Source organism: Ornithorhynchus anatinus, chromosome 3 (genome assembly GCF_004115215.2).
Source record: "Ornithorhynchus anatinus isolate Pmale09 chromosome 3, mOrnAna1.pri.v4, whole genome shotgun sequence".
Classification (NCBI taxonomy): Eukaryota; Metazoa; Chordata; class Mammalia; order Monotremata; family Ornithorhynchidae; genus Ornithorhynchus; species Ornithorhynchus anatinus.
Window position 1 is genome coordinate 141405192 of NC_041730.1, and position 22626 is coordinate 141427817.

At 55.8% G+C, this 22626-nt stretch overlaps 1 protein-coding gene across 2 annotated transcripts; it reads left to right on the plus strand.

Moving 5' to 3' along the window:
* The first annotated feature begins 85 nt into the window (after positions 1-85).
* EEF1AKMT2 (EEF1A lysine methyltransferase 2) lies at positions 86-22322 on the plus strand. 2 transcript variants are annotated; one of them, XM_029059445.2, is made up of 7 exons: positions 86-219; positions 5721-5786; positions 11960-12074; positions 13780-13887; positions 18887-19103; positions 21365-21485; positions 21747-22322. In XM_029059445.2, the coding sequence occupies exons 1-7, from the start codon at positions 104-106 to the stop codon at positions 22255-22257; spliced, it is 1254 nt and encodes a 417-aa protein (XP_028915278.1). In that variant the 5' UTR covers positions 86-103; the 3' UTR covers positions 22258-22322. The 2 variants fall into 2 exon arrangements, with proteins under 2 accessions (XP_028915278.1, XP_028915279.1); XM_029059446.2 differs by having other exon boundaries at positions 21368-21485; positions 21747-22321.
* The last annotated feature ends 304 nt before the right edge of the window (positions 22323-22626 follow it).

The following is a 22626-nucleotide window of genomic DNA, read 5'->3' on the forward strand; positions in this document are numbered from 1 at the left end:
GAGTCTCTATGGCAGTCCTCCAGCGGGGCGGAGGGGAGAGAGGGACTTCCGGCGGGCTAGACGGTCTGCGGGGGGAGGGGCGCCGCTCTGTCCTCCGCGCTCTATGGCAGTCCTCCAGCCGGGCAACAGCGGGATGAGTGGGGGGTTCGGGGTTCGAGGTGGTCCGGCCCGCCCCGGGCCCGACAGTTTCTCCCCTTCGGCCTTGGGGACCCGGCAGCAGTGAGTTGGGCGGGGGTCGGGGGTCGGGGGGGAGAAGAGGATGTGTGCTAAGCAATAATGTTGGTATTTGTTAAGCGCTTACTATGTGCAGAGCACTGTGCTAAGCGCTGGGGGAGATCCAGGGTCATCAGGGGGTCCCACGTGGGGCTCACAGGCTTCATCCCCATTTGACAGCTGAGGTCACTGAGGCCCAGAGAAGTCAAATGACTTCATTCAGTGGTATTTATTGAGCGCTTACTGTGTGCAGAGCACTGGACTAAGCGCTTGGGATAATAATAACAATAATGTTGGTATCTCTGAAGCGCTTACTATGCACCGTTCTAAGCGCTGGGGGAGACACGGGGGAATCGGGTGGGCCCACGTGGGGCTCCCAGTCTTCATCCCCATTTTACAGATGAGGTCACTGAAGCACGGAGAACCGACTTGCCCAGAGTCACACAGCTGACAAGTGGCAGAGCCGGGTGTCGAACCCACGACCTCTGACTCCCAAGCCCGGGCTCTTTCCACTGAACCACGCTGCTTCCCCAGCTCTTGGGTATCGAGCTCAGAGTATTGAGCTCTTACGGTGGGCAGAACACTGTACTAAGCGCCTAGAATGTACAATTGGGCCACAGATAGAGACCATCCCTGCCCAACGACGGGCTCACAGTCTAAGAGCACTGTTCTGAGCGCTGGGGGGATACAAGGTGATCAGCGTGGCTCAGTGGAAAGAGCCCGGGCTTTGGAGTCAGAGGTCCTGGGTTCGAATCCCGGCTCCGCCACTCGTCAGCCGGGTGACTGTGGGCAAGTCACTTCACTTCTCTGTGCCTCAGTGACCTCATCTGTAAAGTGGGGATGAAGACTGTGAGCCCCACGTGGGACGACCTGATTCCCCTGTGTCTCCCCCAGCGCTTAGAACGGTGCTCGGCACATAGTAGGCGCTTAACAAATACCAACGTTATTATTATCATCAGGTTGGCCTATATGGGGCTCACAGTCTTCATCCCCATTTTACGGATGAGGTCACTGAGGCCCAGAGAGGAGAAGTGACTTCATTCAGTCATATTGATTGAGCGCTTACTGTGTGCAGAACACTGTACTGAGCGCCTGGAAAGTACAATTCAGCAACAGATAGAGGCAATCCCTACCCAGCAAAAGGCTCACGGTCTAGAAGGGGGAGGCAGACAACAAAACAAAACAAGTAGTCGGGCATCGATAGCATAATGATGTTGGTATTTGTTAAGCGCTTATTAAGTGCAGAGCACTGTTCTGAGCGCTGGGGGAGATACAGGGTCGTCAGCTCGTCCCACGTAGGGCTCCCAGTCTTCATCCCCATTTTACAGAGGAGGGAACCGAGGCACAGAGAAGTGAAGTGGCATCCAACTAGATAAATAGAATCAGAGATCTAGTCACATCATTAATAAAACAAATGGGATAATAAATACGTACAAATATACACTAGTGCCGTGGGGCGGGGAAGGGGGTAAAGCAGGGGAGAGGAGTCGGGGTGATGGGGAGGGGAGGACAAGATCACACGGCTGACAAGCGGTGGAGCCAGAATGAAAACCCATGACCTAATAGGTTTTTGGGGTTTTGTTTTTTGTCAAGCGCTCACTAGGTGCAGAGCACCGTTCTAAGCGCTGGGTCATCAGGTGGTCCCACGTGAGGCTCGCAGTCTTCCTCCCCATTTTCCGATGAGATAATCGAGGCACAGAGAAGTGATAGGAGGAGGAGGAGGAGGAGAGATAGGAGGGGGAGGAGGAGGTCCGCGTATATAGAACAGTGCTCGGCACCTAGTGAGCGCTTAACAAAGAGCTTGAGAAGCAGCGTGGCTCAGTGGAAAGAGCACGGGCTTTGGAGTCAGGGTTCATGAGTTCGAATCCCAGCTCTGCCACTGGTCGGCCGTGTGACTGTGGGCGAGTCACTTCACTTCTCCGTGCCTCAGTTCCCGCATCTGTAAAACGGGGATGAAGACTGTGAGCCCCAGGTGGGACCACCTGATTCCCCTGTGTCCACCCCAGCGCTTAGGACAGTGCTCGGCACCTAGTAAGCGCTTAACAAATACCAACATTATTATTATTATTATTAACAAATACCGACGTCATCATTTTCCGTCCATCTTCCCTCCCCTTCCCATCCAGTCTCTGCCTACTCTGGTGTTTCACTCCCCTAGAGCGTACTACAACGTTCTGCGCAGAGTAAGCGCTCCACAGATACCGCTGATGGCTTGATTGTTTGAGTGTTGAAGCAGCGTGGCCTGGTGGAAAGAGCCCACGCCCGGAAGCAGAGCGTCTGGGCTCTAATCCCGGCTCCGCCACTTGTCCGCTGCGCGACCTGGGGCGATCCGCTTCACTCTTCTGCCCTCCCGTTCCCTCATCCGTAAAATGGGGGTTGAGACTGCGAGCCCCGTGGGACGTGGACTGTGTCCGACCCGAACGGCTCGTATTCAGTCATTCGGTCGCATTTATTAAGCTCCTGCTGTTCGCGGAGCGCTGTGCTGAGCGCATGGGAATGCCCGAAGCCACGATAGACGGAGACAGTCCCCGCCCACGATGAGCTCACGGTCTAGAGGCGGGGAGACAGACGTAGATAGAAAGGAGCAGACATCAATTCAGATAAATAAAATTACGGATATCTACGTAAATGCTGTGGGGCTGGGAGGATGGGGGAACCCTACTTGCCCGACTACGTGTTCCGTTGTCCGTCTCCCCCGTTCAGACCGTGAGCCCGTCGTCGGGCCGGGACGGTCTCTGTCCCTTCCCGAACCGTACGTTCCGAGCGCTTAGGACAGTGCTCTGCCCGCAGTAAGCGCCCAAAAGATAGGATTGAATGAACGAGCGGAGGGAGCAAGTCAGGGTGAGGCAGAAGGGAGTGGGAGAAGAGGAAAAGGGGGGCTTAGTCTGGGAAGGCCTCTTGGAGGAGATGGGTCTGTCTACCCCAGCGCTTAGAACGGTGCTCGGCACACAGTAAGCGCTTAACAGATCCCAACATTATAAGCCTTCGAAGGGGGACGGGCAGAGCGATTATCTGGCGGATCTGAGGAGGGAGGACGTTCCGGGCCCGAGGCAGGATGTGGGACGGGGGTCGGCGGCGAGACGGGCGGGATGGTCGTATCTGGCGCTCGGTGCAGTGCCTAGAGCACAGTAAGCGCCTAAGAAGAGCGGGGTCCGGGGTCCTCAGAGCCCTCTGGTAGAGTGGAGCGACCCCGGGCTCCGCCGCGGGGGTGGGGAGGGGCCCCGGCGTCCTCAAACGCCCGGATTCGGGCCGGGGTGGCTTGAGGGGCCTCTCCCGTGGAGGGCGGTGGGACCCCACTCCCTTCTGCCTCGCCCTGACTTGCCGCCTTGTGTTTACCGCCATCCCCCCCAGCCCCACCCCACCTAGGTCCAGATCTGTTCTTTCATTTAGTTATATTAACATCTGCCCCCCCCTCTGGACCGTAAGCTCGTCGCCGACGGGGAACCCGTCTGTTTATTGTCGTAGCCGATCAGACCGTGAGCCCGTCAGAGGGCGGGGACCGTCTCTATCTGTCACCGATTTGTCCGTTCCAAGCGCTTAGTACAGTGCTCTGCACATAGCGAGCGCTCAATAAATACTATTGAATGAATAGCGTGCCCTCCCCAGCGCTGACTGCACACGGCGAGCGCTCAGTAAGTACGATCGACTGACTGACTGGCTCCGAAGCCCAGGTGTGGGCTGGGGCAGCCCGGGGCTCCTCTTCCTCCTCCTCCGGGAGAAAGCAGAGGCAGTGGGGGCTGAGAGAGGAGGAGGATGGGGAGAGAGCTCCTAACTCTTCTCCATCTCTATCCCCTCCCCTGGGGAGCTCATCCCACCCCACCGCTCGTCTCCCATCTCGGGGCGGACGATTCCCGACTCTCCCTCTCCAGCCCCCATCTCTCTCCTCCGCGACTCACGTTTCCCGCCCGCGCCGTAGACGTCCAAGGTGAGAAGCGTGGTGTGGCGGTCGTGGGTTCGAAGCCCCGCTCCGCCACGTGTCCGCTGTGTGACTGTGGGCGAGTCGCTTCGCTGGGCCTCAGTTCCCTCATCTGGAAAATGGGGATGAAGCCCGCGAGCCTCACGTGGGACAACCCGCTGACCCCGTATCTACCCCAGCTCTTAGAACGGTGGTCTGCACAGAGTGAGCGCTTAACCCATACCAACATTACGATTACAGGGAGCGTTCAATAAATACAATTGACTGACTGGTAGTGATTGCATTTATTAAGAGTTTACCGTGTGCCGAACGCCGTGCTCGGTGCTGGGAAAGAAGAGACCAGTGGGAATTAGACACTCATTCGACAGTATTTACTGAGCGCTTGCTATGCGCAGAGCACTGTACTAAGCGCTCGGAACGAACAAGTCGGCGACAGATAGAGACGGTCCCCGCCCTCTGACGGGCTCACGGTCTAATCGGGGGGAGACGGGCGGACGGGAACGGTGGCGATAAATAGAATCGAGGGGATGAACGTCTCATTAAAACGATAGCAAATAAATAGGCTCAGGTTGACGTACATCTCGTTAACAAAATGAATAGGGTAACGACAGAATAGGGTAACGATGACCCTCGGTGGGGCGGCTCAGGGTGTAAGTAGGGGGAAGGGATGGGAGACGGACAACGCGGGGAGTGATGAGACGTTAAAATAAAAAACACAAACGTACGGAATAGGCTTGGTGGGTTTGGAGGGGTCTGGGCGGGCGAGGGAGCAGCAATCCTCCCTCGCTGTGCTGGGAGCGGGGACCCTCGGTGAGGGAGGAAGGCGGCGATCAGACGGTCCTTTCTCGGCCCGGGTGGATGGGTATGAGAGCACGCGGGACCAGCTCCGATCGTGGCCCGGTGAGCCCGGAGCCGGCTCGGAGCAGAGACCCTCGGTGGCGGCCACCGCGGTGCCTCTCGTCCCCGGGATGAAGGGGTCCGAGAATGCGCCGGAGAAGCCTTTCTCCCCGGCCCGGCGGACGCGGAGCGGGCCGGGAGCGGGGAGCCTCCGGGGCAGGAAGGGAGGGGGTAGTTACACGGTCATTTCTCGGTGGAGATGGGAGGGTCTGAGAGCACGCGGCAGGAGCTCCAATCCCCGGCCCAGCTGGGCCGCAGAGCTCTTCGGTGGTGAGAGAGAAGGCGGCGGTTACACGGTGCTCGTTTTGGAGGCAACAGAAGAGTCCTATAGTACGAGAAAGCGGCTTTTATCCCCGTTCTTGGGGGCACGAAAGATGTTTGTTGCCATCGTTCCTGTCTGTCCGTCTCCCCCGATTAGACCGTAAGCCCGTCAGAGGGCAAGGACTGTCTCTATCTGTTACCGGTTTGTCCATTCCAAGCGCTTAGTACAGTGCTCTGCACATAGTAAGCGCTCAATAAATACTACCGAATGACTGAATGTCGGCAGCGGGGACCTCCCCGATACCTAACCCTGCATCGGTGCCCAAAAATATACACCGGAGCACTGATGGGGCCAGGCTTGGGCGGGGGGGAGGTAACATTTTGGGATGTGATCGGACCCCTTGAGAGCCTATTTTTTCTCTCTCTGTTCCAGTTGGGATACAACCTATGAGAGAGAGTTGCAAGCTTTTCGAGAATATGGAGATACTGGGGAAATCTGGTAAGTAAATTAGGAAGCTGGATTCATTTTCTTAATACCATTAAAGGTGGCCGAGGGATGAAGAGGAGAAGGATGGGACATTCCCCGGCACATGGCACCGTGCTGCCACCCCGACACACACACACACACACGCGCACACGGTCACGTGTGTGCAGTCCCCACCCCTCTCCCACATCTCCCCCCCCCCCCCGGCGCTCAGTACAGCCCCCTCCCCTGCGGTATCCACGCAGACGAATGAATACGTAAACGAGAGGGCAGTCAGCGATTTCCCAAACCATGTAAGTTGCCGTGGCGAATTCCAAGGATGAAGAGTGGAGGCAGCGTGGCTCGGTGGAAAGAGCCCGGGCTCGGGAGTCAGAGGGCTTGGGTTCTAATCCCGGCTCCGTCACTTGTCAGCCGGGTGACTTTGGGTTAGTCGCTTCACTTCTCTGGGCCTCAGTTCCCTCATCTCTAAAATGGGGATGAAGACTGTGAGTCCCACGGGGGACAACCTCATTACCTTATATCCCTCCCAGTGCTTAGAACAGCGCCTGGCACACAGTGAGCGCTTAACAGATGTCATCATTATTATTAGACCAGAACTAGGAGTCAGAAAACTTGAATTTTACTCCCAGCTCTGCCACTTGGCTGCGTGTCCGTGGGCAAGTCACTTGGCTCAGTCGGGTCATGGGTTCAAATCCCAGCTCAGCCGCTGGTCAGCTGTGTGACTTTGGGCAAGTCACTTCACTTCTCTGGGCCTCAGTGACCTCAACTGGAAAATGGGGAGTAAGACCGGGAGCCCCACGGGGGACAACCTGATCACCTCGTATCCTCACCAGCGCTTAGAACAGTGCTTCGCACACGGTAAGCGCTTCACGAATGCCATCATCATCATCATCATCATCATTATTAACATTCTGATCTCGACTCTGCCACTTAGCTGCCACGAGAGCTTGGACAGGTCACACGGGTCCGGGAGTCCGAGGGTCCTAAGTCATAATTCCAGCTACGCCGTTTGCCTGTTGGGTGACCTCGGGCCGGTCACTTCACTTCTCTGTGCCCGTTACCTCATCTGTGAAATGGGGATTAAAACGGCGAGTTGCATGTGGGACATGGACTGCGTCCAACCCGATCGGGTTGTTCTCCCCCAGCGCTTAACACAGTGCCCGGCACGTAGTCAGCACTTACCAACTACCATAAAAAAAACTTCTCCGAACATCAGTTCCCTCATCTGCAAAACGGGGATTCGATCAATACCTGTGGCCTCTCCTCCTACTTAAGCCGTGAGCCCCATGTGGGACCTGATCATCTCGCAGCTTACCCTGACACTTAGCGCAGTGCTCGGCACATAGTAGACACGTAACGGATGCCGCGGTTATTATTTCTGCGCCTGAGTTTCCTCAGTTGTAAAATGGGGCTTAAATATCTGTTCTCCCTCCAAAGTTTTTTTAATACCAAAATGAGAGTACCACAGTTGCCTTTCAAACTATGAAATCATTACAGTATTTGATAAGCCGTCAGTCAACGGTAATTGTTAATCGCTTAGTGTGTGCCACGTCTTAATCCCCATTTTACAGATGAGTTCACTGAGGCACAGAGAAGGGAGGCGACTTGCCCGAGGTGGTACAGCAAAGTGGCGGAGCCGGGATTGGAACTCAGGTCCTCTGATTCCCGGGCCCGGGCTCTTTCCGCTGAGCCACGCTGCTTCTCACGAGAAGTGCTCCTCACTGGGCCTCGTTCTCGCCTGCCCCTTTCATTCATTCATTCGATAGTATTTATCGAGCACTTACCGTGTGCAGAGCGCTGTACTAAGCGCTTGGAACGTACAATTCGGCCACAGAGAGACACAATCCCTGCCCATTGATGGGCTCACAGTCTAATCGGGGGAGACAGACGGATAAAAACGAGACAACTGAATCGCGATAAACAAAAGCAAGGGGATGTGCACCTCATGAACAAAATAGGGTAATAAAAGTATATACAAATGAGCAGATTGCTGAGGGGAGGGGAAGGGAGAGGGGGAGGAGCAGAGGGAAAGGGGGGAAAGGGGGCTTAGCTGAGGGGAGGTGAAGGAGGGAAGCGGGAGGGAGCAGAGGGAAAAGGGGAAGCTCAGTCTGGGCAGGCCTCTTGGAGGAGGTGAGCTCTCGGTAGGTGAGCTCTCGTTGACCCCTGGCCCACATCCTACCGCGTCTCGGAATGGTTGTTGGGGAAGCAGCGCGGCTCAGTGGAAAGAGCCCGGGCTTGGGAGTCAGAGGTCGTGGGTTCGACTCCCGGCTCTGCCACTTCTCAGCCGTGTGACTGTGGGCAAGTCACCTCACTTCTCGGTGCCTCAGTTCCCTCATCTGTAAAAGGGGGATTAACCGTGAGCCTCACGTGGGACAACCCGATGACCCTGTATCTCCCCCAGCGCTTAGAACAGTGCCCTGCACAGAGTAAGCGCTTAACAGATACCAACGTTATTATTAATGCCCTCCCTCCTCACCTCCGCCAAACTAGCTCTCTTCCCCTCTTCAAATCCCTGCTGAGAGCTCCCCTCCTCCAGGAGGCCTTCCCAGACCGAGCTCCCCTTTCTTTCCCTCCGCCCCTCTTCCCCTCCCCATCGCCCCGATTCCCTTCCTCTGCTCCACCCCCCTCCCCGCCCCACAGCGCTTGTGTCTGTATGTACGTGGTTATGATTCCGTTTATATTAATGACGTGCATCTATCTGTAATTCTATTTATTTGTATCGATGCTGTTGATGCCTCTTTACTTGTTTTGCTGTCTGTCTCTCCGCTTCTAGACCGTGAGCCCGTTGTGGACAGAGATGGTCTCTCTCCGTTGCCCGATTGTACTTTCCAACCGCTCAGTCCGGTGCCCTGCACACAGTAAGCGCTCAATCAATACGATCGAGTGAATGAATGGACAGGGACCGTGTCCAACCGGTTAACTCTTATCTACCCCAGCGCTTAGAACGCTGCTTGGCACTTGGGTCGTATTTATTGAGCGCTTACTGTGTGCAGAGCACTGTACTAAGCACCTGGGAGAGTACGGTACGGCAGCAGACAGGCACGTACCCCGCCCGCAACGAGCTCACAGTCTAGAGGGGGAGGCGGATAGCAATCTAAATAAATAAACGACAGTTTTATACGTGAGTGCCGGGGGGCCGGGAGGGGGGACGAGCAAAGGGAGCGAGGCAGGGCGACGCAGAAGGGAGTGGGAGAGGAGGAGGAGGGTTCGGTTGGAGGAGACGGGCCTTCGATAAGGCTCCGAAGGGGGCGGAGGGCGATTTTCTGCCCGATATGAGGAGGGAGGGCGTTCCGGGCCAGAGGCGGGATGGGGGTGAGAGGTTGGCGGCGAGATGGACGAGAAGGAGGGACACTGAGATGGTTAGCATCGGAGGAACGAGGTGGGCGCGCTGGCTCGCAGAAGGAGAGTAGCGAGGCGGGGTAGGAGAGGGGGTTAGGTGATCGACTGCTTTAGAGCCAACGGCGAGGAGTTTCTGTTTAATGCAGAGATGGCGGGGCAACCACCGGCGTTGCTCGAGGAGAGGGGGACACCTCTCCCCGACGTCTTCATTCGCGGGGAAGCGAAGCGAGGTCTGGCGTCGGGAGAGACGGGAGGCTGGGAGGTCGGCGAGGAGGCCGATGCGGTAATCAACGAGGGGGAGGAGGAGTGCTCGGATCGATGTGGCGGCGGTTCGGATGCAGAGGAAGGGGCGGATCTTCGCGACGTCGTGGAGGTCGCGTGGTTCGGGGGGAAGAGCGCGGGCTTGGGAGTCAGAGGTCATGAGTTCGAATGCCGGCTCTGCCACTTGTCGGCTGCGTGACCGGGGGCGAGTCACTTCGCTTCCCTGGGCCTCGGTTCCCTCATCTGTAAAATGGGGATGAACCGTGAGCCTCACGTGGGACAACCCGGTTACCCTGTATCCGCCCCGGCGCTTAGAACAGCGCTCGGCACATAGTAAGCGCTTAACAGATACCAACATTACCATCATTAAGGTAGAACTGACAGGATTTAGCGATGGCTCGAATACCGTAGGTTGAGTGACAGAGGAATCAAGGATTACGCCAAGGTGACGGGCTGCCGAGACGGGAAGGTGCCGTCCACGGGGATGGGAAAATGAGTGGGAGCGGGGTTTGAGCGGGAAGATGAGAAGTTCAGTTTTAGCCATGTTAAGTTTGTGGCCACGGGAGGACATCCGAGTAGAGATGTCCCGAAGGCAGGGGCAAATGCGGGACCGCAGAGAGGGAGGGAGATCGGGGCCGGAGACGGAGACCGGGCTGTCGTCTGCGTAGAGGCGCGAGTCGAAGCCGTGGGAGGGAACGAGCCCTCCGAGGGAGCGGGTGGAGGTGGAGAAGGGAAGGGGGCCCGGAACTGAACCTCGAAGCGGAGGAGGAGTCCACAGAAGAGACCGAGAAGGAGAGGCCGGAGAGATAGGAGGGGAACCGGCAGAGGACGGCGTCAGTGAAGCCGAGGCGGGATGAGGTCTCCGGGAGAAGGGGGCGGTCGACGGGGTCCGAGGCAGCCGAGAGGTCGGGGAGGTTTAGGAGCCGTTGGGTTTGGCAAGGAAGCGATCGTCGGCGAGCTTTGCGAGGGGGTTTCTGTGGAGTCAAGGGGAAGGAAACCAGATCGGAGGGGCTCGAGGAGAGAATCGGAGGAGAGGAACCCGAGACGGCCGTGGGCGGGGCGCTGTTCTAATCATTCGGGAGAGTACAGTGGAACTAGTAGACGTTATTCCTCCCCTTGAGGAGTTTGCAGTCTGCTGAATGCACAGCACTGTACTGAGCGCTTGGGAGAGGGCAATAGAGTTGATAATAATAATAATGTCGGTATTCGTTAAGCGCTTACTATGTGCCAAGCACTGTTGTAAGCGCTGGGGTAGACAGAAGGTGATCAGATCGTCGCACGTGGGGCTCGGTCTTAATCCCGATTTTCCGGAGGAGGTTACCGAGGCACAGGGAAGTGAAGCGACTTGCTCGAAGTCACGGAGCAGACAAGCGGCGGAGCCGGGATTAGAATCCACGAACTCTGACTCCCAAGCCCGGACTCTTTCCACCGAGCCACGCTGCTTCTCTATGATATTATGATAGATTGTTACGATAGACTATTATGATACACTAGATATTATGATAGACTTTTGTGACAGTCTGTCACAGGGATTATGAGAGACATAATCCCTGCCTTCAAACTGCTGACAACCTACTACTAATAATAATGTTAGTATTTGTTAAGCGCTTACTCTGGGCAGAGCACCGTTCTAAGCACTGGGGGAGACACAGGGTAATCAGACTGTCTCAGGTGGGGCTCACAGTTTTAACCCCCATTTTACAGATGAGGGAACTGAGGCACAGATCAATTAAGTGTTAATAAATTAAGATTAAGTTAAGATTAATAAATTAAGTCACACAGCTGACAAGTGTTAGAGTCGGGATTCGAACCCATGACCTCTGACTCCCAAGCCCGGGCTCTCTCCACTGAGCCACGCTGGAGGGGGATAGACACTCAATAGATGTTCACATAGAAGGAAGGGATTACAGGTGCATGTGTAAAAAAGGGAGTGCTCTTATTTTTCTTTTATTTGGGATTATTAAACATTTACCGTGTGCCGGACACTGTGCCAAGCGCTGCGGTAGATACAGGATGATCGGTGTGAACACAGTCCCGATCCCACGTGGGGCGCATAGTCTTTAATCCCCATTTTACAGATGAGGGAACTGAGGCGCGGAGAAGTGAAGTGACTTGTCCGAGGTTACCCAGCAGACAAGTGGTGGAGCTGGGATTTGAAGCCAGGTGCTTACGAGAAGCAGCGTGGCTCCGGTGGAAAGAGCCCGGGTATGGGAGTCAGAGGTCATGGGTTCGAATGCCAGGTCTGCCCCTTGTCAGCTGTGTGACTGGGGGCGAGTCGCCTAACTTCTCTGTGCCTCGGTTACCTCATCTGTAAAATGGGGATCAGAGCTGTGAGCCCCACGTGGGACAATCTGGTGACCCCGTATCTCCCCCAGCGCTTGGAACAGTGCTCGGCACATAGTGAGCGCTTAGCAGTTACCGACATTATTATTATTCTTAGGTCCTTCTTACTCCCAAGCCCGGGCTTCTTCCATTAAGTCACACCGCACACCTCTTAGCACGTAGTAAGCGCTTCACGAACATCTCTATGAGTAGCGGTTGTATTATTAACCGCCGACGTCGATTATTTGAGTCTTGGTCTCCGACAGGTTTGGAGAAGAGAGTGTGACTCGACTGATCAGATGGCTGGAGAGACGAAGGGTGCCCCTGGATGCCTCTGTGCTTGACATCGGGACTGGAAATGGTGCTTTTCTGGTTGAGCTGGTTAGTCATTTTGCACGAATGGGGCAAATCCGGGTAGAACTGGCACTTGGGTGGACATTTTGAGAGTCCGGACCAATAACGCTGGCAGCAAGTCGGTTAGGAGAAAACAGACTCCGTCACTGCCGGGGTCCGGGCCGGTGGGAGGGGGACGGGGTCGGGGTGGAGGCCGGCCCCGGCGAGAAGGGAGCTTCTCACCCGAGCCCGGGTCTCCGTCTCCTCCCCCTTCGGGGCGCATTCGTCCGTCCGTTCGTTCGGTAGTGTTTATTGAGCGCTTACCATGTGCAGAGCACTCTACCGAGCGCTCGGAATGTACACCGGCTTCCTGGGAATCGTCCCATTCTTTAAGAGGTATTTGTTAAGTGCTTACTATGTGCCAAGCACTGGTCTGGATACAGGGTCATCAGGTGGTCCCCACGTGGGGCTCACGGTCTTCATCCCCATTTGACAGATGAGGGAACCGAGGCACGGAGAAGCGAAGAGGCTCGGCCAGGGTCCCGCGGCAGACGAGCGGCGGAGCCGGGGTTAGGACCCGCGCTTTCCGACTCCCGGAGCCGCGCCCTCGCCCCTGAGCCCCGCGGCGCCGGGCCGGGCCGGGCCGCGCCGGGTCTCCCGGCCAGGCCCCTGCGCTGCCGCGTGGGGACGGAAGGTTCAGCCCCAGCCTGCCGTTTCCTCGCTCCCTCGTCCGTGCCTGGGACCCCGGAGGATGCGAGATCACCGAGGCAGATCAGCAGGGAAGCAGCGTGGCCTAGAGGATTCATTCATTCAATGGGATCCCTTGAGCGCTTACTATGTGCAGAGCACTGGACTGAGCGCTTGGAGTGTACAATTCGGCAACAGAGAGAGACGATCCCTGCCCAACGACGGGCTCGCGGCCCGAAGGATAACGGGCGGAGCCCGGGCCCGGGATTCAGAAGGATCCGGTTCTAATCCCGGCTCCGCCGCTTGTCTGCTGTGTGACCTTGGGCAACGATTAGACCGTGAGCCCGTCGTTGGGCAGGGATTGTCTATCCGTTGCCGAACTGTACATCCTAAGCGCTTAGTACAGTGCTCTGCACATAGTAAGCGCTCAATAAATACTACTGAATGAATGAACGAACGAATTGTCCATTCCAAGCACTTATTAGTACAGTGTTCTGCACATAGTAAGCGCTCAATAAATACTCTTGAATGAATGAATGAATTCTCCAGGCCTCAGTTCCCTCATCTGTAAAGTGGGGATGAAGACCGCGAGCCCCACGTGGGACGGCCTGACAACCTTCTATCTCCCCCAACGCTCAGAACGGTGGTTGGCGCCTAGTAAGCGCCTAACGGATACCGTCATTATTAAATACCGCGATTATTATCGGCGGACCAGAACACCTGGAGAAAAGAGATTCTGTCATCCCGAGCCGGGGACCGGGGCAGGGGCGGGGCGGCCTCCCGGGGCTGCGACTCCGTCCCCCCGGGCTGGGGGTTTCCCCGGGACCGAGGCCGGGATCGCCCCACGATGGGAGGGCGGCGGGCGGTCCCCGGGTCTTTCCCCGTTGCCGGGATGAGTGGCCCGGGCGGGCGGCCGACGGTGGATCCCCTTCCGAATCTCCTCCACCCGAGCGCCGTGCGGATTTGCCTCTCGACCTCGCCCGGAGTTCGGAGCTGGAAAAATCTGCGTCTCCTAAAGCCGGGCTGTGTCGGGCCTTGCTGAAATCTGCCTTTTCTGTGCCTCCAGGCAAAGTCGGGTTTCTCTAATGTTACTGGAATCGATTACTCGCCAGCAGCCATTCAGCTGTCTCGGAGCATAATCGAGAAGGAAGGCTTAGCCAACGTTAAATTGCAGGTGACTACTTTTTGTTGGATTGTCGTGATTTATAGTAGCTCACTAGATCAGGAGATGTCGTGCGCTGCCGTCCTCCTCTGGGTCTGGATTCGGTGCATGTGTGCAGGCCCCAGGATCCGCAAGGGTTTGCTGGGGGGCCGGCGGGGGGGGGGGGAGCGGTCCGAGGACTTGCCCGGCTCATTTAATGCACCTCCAGCCCCACCCTCTTTAACCCTTTAACCCTGCGAGTTTCTGATTGATTATAATAATAATACTGATGACGTCGGTATTTGTTGAGTGCTTACTACGGGCAGAGCACCGTTCTAAGTGCTGGGGTAGATACAGGGTAATCGTGTCGCCCCCACGTGAGGCACACGGTCCTAATCCCCGTTTTCCAGATGAGGGAACTGAGGCACAGAGAAGCGAAGTGACTTGCCCACACAGCTGGAAGTGGCGGAGCTGGGATTCGAACCCGTGACCTCTGACTCCCACGTCCGGGCTCTCTCCACTGAGCCACGCTGCCGCTCGAAGGTCGCCCCGCCTATAAAGAGAAGAAGTCTCCTTCTCGATGGACCAGCCGCCCCTTTTGGAAATCATTTTAACCCTTGATGAGACGGAAGACTCCCATCTGGATGTTTTACTCTCCGGAACCTGTCAGGGCAGCTCTGACCAATTAACCAGTCAATCGGCGGCCTCTCGGGAGCGTTTACCACGTGCAGGGCACCGGACGAAGCGTTCGCCAAGACCTGAGCGTTTGCCCTCTGCCAGATTCGCGGCGAGGGATGCTCGAAGCCCAGGCGCCTCCCAGCCTTTAGACGTGAGCCCGTCGTCGTGCCCGCTACTCGCCGTTGATTAGTCCCTGGGACGTAGACTGTGCCGAGTTTAATAGGTAGATTAAAGATCGGAGCGAAACTTTAGATTTCCACCGATCCAGGAGTGGTATATATTGAGCACTCAGGAGTGCTCGGGAAGTGAATCCGCCCAGCGGGTCTGCCCAGTAGATCCGCATTTTCCTCTCCGTCCAGACTGGTACCTCGTTAATGAAGTGACTCGTCCCATCCCGCCTAGATTCCGGCAGCAGCCTCCTCGCCGACCACCCGCTCTCCCGCCCCTCCCCAGTTCAGTCCAGAGTCCCTCCGCCGCCCGGATCGTCTTTCTACAGGCAGCGTGGGCAGCAGCGCGGCTCAGTGGAAAGAGGCCGGGCTCGGGAGTCCGAGGTCGGGGTTTCGAAGCCCGGCTCTGCCGCTTGGACCGCGGGCAAGTCACCTCACTTCTCTGGGCCTCATCTGGAAAATGGGGATGAAGCCCGTGAGCCTCACGTGGGACCACCCGATGACCCCGCATCTCCCCCAGCGCTTAGGACAGCGCTCTGCACGTAGTGAGCGCTTAACGAATACCAACGTCATTATTATTATTGTTACAAAAGGCTTCGGGACCCGTCACCCCCCTCCTCAGATGTCTCCGGGGTTTGCCCATCCGCCTCCCTATCCAACACAGACTCCTCACCACTGGCTTTAAAGCGGTCCGTCGCCTTCCTCCCTCGTACCGCTCCTCGCTTCTCTCCTTCTACAACCCAGCCTGCGTCCTTCCCTCCTCCGGTGCTGACCTTCCCACCGGGCCTCCATCTCGCCCGTCTCGCCCGCCGGCCCCCGGCCAACGTCCCGCCTCCGGCCTGGAACGCCCTCCCTCCTCAAATCTGACAGCGACCCTCCCCACTCTCAAAGCCTCATCGAAGGCCCATCTCCTCCAAGAGGCCTTCCCTGACTAAGCCCTACTCTTCCTCATCTCCCACTCCCTTCTGCGTCACCCCGATTTGCTCCCTTTGCTCCCCCCCGCCCCCGCCTCCCAGTCCCGCGGCGCTTATGTACGTATCTCGCCATCTGATGTATCTGTAGTGATGTCTGTCTCCCCGCTTCTAGACCGTGAGCTCACCGTGGGCTGGGGCCGTCACTTTTATCGTTGTATCGTACTTTCCCAAGCTACCAGTACAGCGCTCTGCACGCGGTGGGTGCTTAGTAAATACGACTGAGAGAATGAGGGCGGAGCATTGACCTTGGGAGCGCTTGGGAGCGTACGGTCCAGTTAGTTCATTGACTCGCTCGGTATTAGTCGAGCACTTACTGTGCGCGGACCGCTATCCTGAGCACTGGGGAGAGTACGGTAGAACAGTCAACGGACACGTTCCCCGCTCGCAACGAGCTTCCAGTCTAGAGTTGGCGGACACGGTTCCTGCCCACGAGTGAAAATGTAGAGAGAAGCGTTAATGTTCAAAACGTCGGAATTCCAACTTTTTCTCCTTAAGGGCGGGAACACGTGGACCAGCTCTATTATATGGTATTCTTATTGTCCTCTCCTAAGCGCTTAGTACATACAGTGCTCTGTGCCAGGAAGCACTCAGTAAATGTGATTGATCGATGTGGGCAGGGGAGGGAGGGAGGGAGGGAGGTTAGACTTTGTTTTATAAAATGATTGGGGGTTGAAATGCCCAGTGTTTGCCTCCCCTTGCTTTGTTGACCGCCCCGTGCCCCGTGCCCGTCCCACCCCCCGACCCGATCTCCAAGGCACCCGTTGCCCTTGACTCCTCTGTTTCAACTCTCACATTCGGTCTGTGCCTAACTCCTGTTGGATTGTCTTCCCCAAGAGAAAAATTTGCTAGCTCTACCCCTTCGTCTCCATTTCCACCCGGGTCCATGTGGCCATCCTCCTCCTCATGCATTCATTCGTTCGATAGTATCGATTGAGCGCTTACTATGTGCAGAGCCCTGTACTAAGCGCTTGGAATGGACAAGTCGGCAACAGATAGAGTCGGTCCCTGCCCACTGACGGGCCTACAGTCTGATTGGGGGAGACAGACAAAAGCAATAGCAATAAGTAGAATCATCATCATCATCATAACGATGGTATTTGTTAAGCGCTTACTAAGCGCTGGGGTGGATCGAAGCAAATCGAGTTGGACACAGTCCCTGTCCCCCGTGGGGGCTCACGGTCTCGGTCCCCATTTTACAGATGAGGTCGCAGAGGCCCAGAGGAGTGAAGTGACTTGCCCAAGCTCACACAGCAGACAACCTGGGCGCCGGCACCGGCCTCCTCGCTGACCTCCCTGCCTCCAGCCTTTCCCCTCTCCAGACCATCCTTCACTCGGCTGCCTGGATCATCTCCCTCCTCGCCCACCAGTCCCCGCCATCGTTCCCTCTCCGGGAAGCCCTCCCTGATGAATCCCAGCACTTTGGCCCTCTCCCAAAGCACTTTTGGCTCAGTGGAAAAAAGCCTGGGCTTCGGAGTCAGAGGTCATGAGTTCGACTCCCGGCTCTGCCACTCGTCGGCTGTGTGACTGTGGGCGAGTCACTTCACTTCTCTGTGCCTCAGTTCCCTCATCTGTAAAATAGGGATTAAAAGCGCGTGGGCCCCCCGTGGGACGACCCGATTCCCCTGTATCTCCCCCAGCGCTTAGAACGGTGCTCGGCACCTAGTAAGCGCTTAACAAATACCAACATTATTATTATTGTCACTTTTCTTCAGGTCTATAAATTTCAGATCTGTAAACGCTCTTCCTCCTCTATGCACAGTGACGACAGGTTGAGGTTAGCCCCGCCTGCCTGCTCTCGATCGCCAGAACGGGAAGGGCGAGAATGGGTCTTCTTCCATACTCCATCCCAAACCTCTAAATAATCATCATCATCATCATTCATTCAGTCAATAGTACTCATTGAGCGCTTACTATGTGCAGAGCACTGTACTAAGCGCTTGGAACGTACAAATCGGTAACAGATAGAGACATCCTTTGACGGGATTACGGTCTAATCGGGGGAGACGGACAGACGAGAACGATGGCGATAAATAGAATCGAGGGGATGAACATCTCATTACAACGATAGCAAATAAATAGAATCAAGGCGATGTACATCTCATTAACAAAATAAATAGGGTGATGAAAATATATACAGTCGAGCGGACGAGTACGGTGCCGAGGGGAGGGGAAGGGAGAGGGGGAGGAGCAGAAGGAAAGGGGGAAAAAGAGGGGTTAGCTGAGGGGAGATGAAGGGGGGGAGTGCAGAGGGAAAAGGGGGAGCTCAATCATCATAATGATGGTATTTGTTAAGCACTCACTACGTGCCGAACACCGTTCTAAGCGCTGGGGAAGATACAGGGTCATCAGGTTGGCCCACGTGAGGCTCACAGTCTTAATCCCCATTTTCCAGATGAGGTGAAATGAGGTCTAGAGAGGAGGCTTCTCGTGGGCATGGAGTTGACCGACTCTGGTATAGAGTCCTCTCCCAAGCAGTTAGTATTCATTCAGTCGTATTTATTGAGCCCTTACTGTGTGCAGAGCACTGTACTAAGCACTTATAAATATAATCGTTATTATTATTATTAATAATGTTAGTATCTGTTAAGCGCTTACTACGTGCAGAGCACTGTTCTCAGCGCTGGGGCAGAGACAGGGTCATCGGGTGGTCCCACGTGAGGCTCGCGGTTCATCCCCATTTTACAGATGAGGGAACTGAGGCCCAGAGAAGTGAAGCGACTCGCCCACGGTCACACAGCTGACAAGTGGCAGAGCGGGGAGTCGAACTCATGACCTCTGACTCCGAAGCCCGGGCTCTTTCCACTGAGCCACGCTGCTTCCCATTAATCTGTAATTATTATTACAGATTGATCATGTTGTCCCACGTGGGGCTCACAGTCTTGATCCTCATTTTCCAGATGAGGTAACTGAGGCACAGAGCAGTGAAGCGGCTTGCCCAAGGTCACACGGCAGACAGGTGGCGGAACCGGGATTAGAACCCACGTCCTCTGACCCCCAAACCCGTGCTCTTTCCACCGAGCCCCACTGCTTCGCTAGGACAGCGCTCGGCACGTCGCAGATGCTCAGTAAATAGATTTGACTGATCGAGTTCTAGGTAGAAGTTGAAAAATACGTTTCCTAAAACTCATGCGAAGACTAGGTGGGCATCCCTCATTTGTATGCTGAGCAAAAATGTGTGGGCTGTGTTTTCACGACGAGTTGCTTTGAATTCAGGTGGAAGACTTTCTGAATCCCACGAGCGCGCTCCCCAAGTTCGGCATTTGTGTCGACAAGGGAACTTTTGATGCCATAAGCCTTAATCCGGACAATCCCGTCGAGAAAAGGAAGCGATACGTAAAATCCCTCTCCCGCGTACTGGAAACCGGAGGGTTTTTCCTAATTACCTCTTGCAACTGGACTAAGGATGAGTTGCTCCGAGAATTCAGTGAAGGTAAAATGATTGCATACGTTTGAAATACCTGCGTAGTTAAAACTGAGCTGGTGTTGGGTTAAATCAGTCGCTTTTTGTTTTTCAGTCAGTCAGTGGTGTTTGAGCCCTTACTTGGGTGCAGAGCCCTGTGCTAAGCGCTTGGGAGAGGACACCACAACGTTCCCTGCCCACAGTGAGCTGGCAGTCTAGAGGATATTAGAATGATTATGGAATATTATTCATCTCCAATTGGGGGGAAGTTGCGGTTGAATTGTTAAGAGAGGCAGCGTGGCCCAGTGGAAAGAGCCCGGGCTTGGGAGTCAGAGGTCGTGAGTTCGACTCCCCGCTCTGCCACCTGTCAGCTGTGTGACCGTGGGCGAGTCGCTTCACTTCTCTGGGCCTCGGTTCCCTCATCTGTAAAATGGGGATTAACCGCGAGCCTCACGTGGGACAACCCCATGACCCTGGATCTACCCCAGCGCTTAGAACAGTGCTCGGCACATAGTAAGCGCTTAACAGATACCAACGTTATTATCATTACCCTGGATCTACCCCGGCGCTTAGAACAGTGCTCGGCACATAGTAAGCGCTTAACAAATACCACCGTTATTATTACTCGAATGAATATTTTCACGTTTTTCTTCGTTCATTGTTGTGAGTTTTTCCTCTCTAAATTCATCCATTCAATAGTATTTATCGAGCGCTTACTATGTGCAGAGCCCTGTACTAAGCGCTTGGAATGGACAAATCGGTAACAGATAGAGACGGTCCCTGCCCTTTGACGGGCTCACGGTCTAATCGGGGGAGACAGAATGAGAATTTCAGATTCTTGCTCTTGGCGGATTATTTATTTTTTTATCTCTTTTATGAGGTTTGTTAAGCGTTCATTATGTGCCAAGCAGCATACGAAGCCCCGGGGTAAGCAGAGGGTAATCGGGTCGGCCACGGGCCCTGCTCCACGTGGGGCTCCTGAACTTCATCTGTAAAGTGGGGATTCAGTAGTCACTGATGATTTGAAAATGGAAGTTCTTCAACAAGAAGAAAGGAAGGATGAGGAGGGAGGAGGAGGATGGGGGTGGGAAGGAGAGCGTGGATCCCCCGATCACCTCTTTGTGGGCAGGGAACCACCTCTGTGGTGTTGAACTCTCCCGAGCTCTGCACACAATCAATCCTCAATAACTACCTTCGATTGATACCCATAATGTATTTTAGTGTCTATCTCCCCCTCTAGATTCTAAGCTCGTTGTAGGCGGGGAATGTGTGTACAGACTCTGTTGTAGTGTACTCTCCCTAGTGCTTAGTTCAGTGCTCTGCACAAAGTAAGAGCTCAATGAATACCACCGCTGATGATACTGAGAGAGGAGAGACTACCTAAAAAAGGGTAAAGTAGAAGTTGGAAAGAATTATGAAGTTCATTCACAAACATCTGATTGGCAGCTCCCTTTTCTTTAAAACATGGTTTTCGTTAATAATAACAATAATAATAATGATGATGGTGGTACTTGTGAAGCGTTTACTATGTGCAAAGCACTGTTCTAAGCGCCGGGGGCGGGGGGGGGGAGGGATACAGGGTGATGAGGTTGTCCCACGTGGGGCTCACAGTTTTCATCCCCATTTTACAGATGAAGTAACTGAGGCCCAGCGAAGTGACTTGCCCAGAGTCGCACAGCTGGCGAGCGGCGGAGCCGGGATTAGAACCCACGACCTCGGACTCCCAAGCCCGGGCTCTTTCCACTGAGCCACGCTGCTTCTCGCTTGTTGAGCGCTCACTCTGTGCCCGGCACCGTACTAACTGCTGGGGGAGGTACAAACTGATTAGGTCAGACACGATCCGTGTCCCACACGGGACGCACGGTCTCTTTCGATCCCCATTTTACAGATGAGGGAACTGAGTCACAGAGCAGTTAAGTGACTTGCCCAAGGTCACACGGCAGACAGACGGTGGAGTCGGGATTAGAACTCAGATCCTCTGACTCCCAGGCTTGTGCTTTTTCCACTAGGCCATGCTGCTTCTCCTTGGGGGCGGGGAACGGGTCTACCTGCTGTTGTGTTGTGCTCTCCCAATCGCTCAGTACAGCGCTCTGCACACAGTAAGCGCTCAGTAAATTCCAGTGACTGATTGATTTGAGAATGGATTCACCGGGCTCTGCACCAGATCTCTACCCCAGCGCTCAGGGTGGCTTAAACGCCACAGTGGTTAATAAGATTGCCAATCTCAGCCGATGGCTCACGCGGATTGCCCATTTCGCCGGAATCCCCTTCCCGCTCTGAATTCTCTCTAGCAGGATTCGAAGTCCTGGAAGAGCTGCCGACCCCCAAGTTCCTCTTCGGAGGGAGATCTGGAAACAGCGTCACGGCCCTGGTCTTCCGAAGAAAGGGAGGAGCCTCCCCGGACGGACTCGGGTGACCGCGGAGGACAAGCCGGGCGGGAAAGCCGTCGGCGCCGACTGGGTTCGCCCCGTTCCCGGTCGGGCCGGGTGTCCGCGGCGAGCGGGGGGGTGGCGGGCCCCGGGCGCGGTCTGGATCGTCGAAACACTCGGCCGAGAGCCGGCCGCGCTCGGCGACGATTCGAGGTCCCGATTGGGTTCGAGCTGGAATGATTTTCCTCCTTGATTTTTCCCGTCTCGTACCTCTCGAATGATTCCCGTTGACGTTCTCCAGCAGCCGGGGAACTGATTCCGTGCGACGGCGTGATCGCGTCTACGCTTATGAACCGAAAGGGGACAGAAGAGGCGGTGGGTCCCGGACGACGCGAAGAGGGACTTTTCTGCTTCGCGCGGGACTGTTTCTGGCGGGTCAGAACTCAGGAATCCCTACGGTTGGCGATTGTACCGAAAAACAGACGGGGGAGAAACACGTAGGGAGGGCAGAAGCCGCCGGCGAATCGCTCCCTCTGCCTCTGGCCAGCCGGGAGTCCCTGTCCCCCCACCGCCTCCCCCGGGGCCGGATCTCTTTCCCGGGGCTCAGCTCCTCCGGTCCGAGGGACGACCCCAAGACAGCGAGGCGCCCCGAAGCGAGGTGGGGAGGAGCGGGCCGGGGACGGAATCCAGGTGGCGACGGAGCATTCGGTCTCGCCCGCGGACCCGACCTGCCCGAGGAAGGGGACGGGGAAACGACAGAGCGCCTAAATCGGCCCAGCTTTACCTCTTTTCATTCATTCGATAGCATTTATTGAGCGCTTACTGTGTGCAGAGCACTGTACTAAGCGCTCGGAACGAACAAGTCGGCGACAGATAGAGACGGTCCCCGCCGTCTGACGGGCTCACGGTCTGATCGGGGGAGACGGACGGACGAGAACGACGGCACGGGCACGTTTCCGTCGTGCAATGATAATAATAAAAGCCGTGGAATCCGTTAGGCTCGAAATGTGTCAGGCGCCGCCCTGAGCCCTGAGGTGGATACAAGCAGATGGGTCCCTGTCCCACACGGGGCTCACGGTCTCAGGTGCTACAGTTGAGAACCGAAGCAGCGCGGCTCGGTGGAGAGAGCCCGGGCTTGGGAGTCAGAGGTCAGGGGTTCGAATCCCACTCTGCCACCTCTCAGC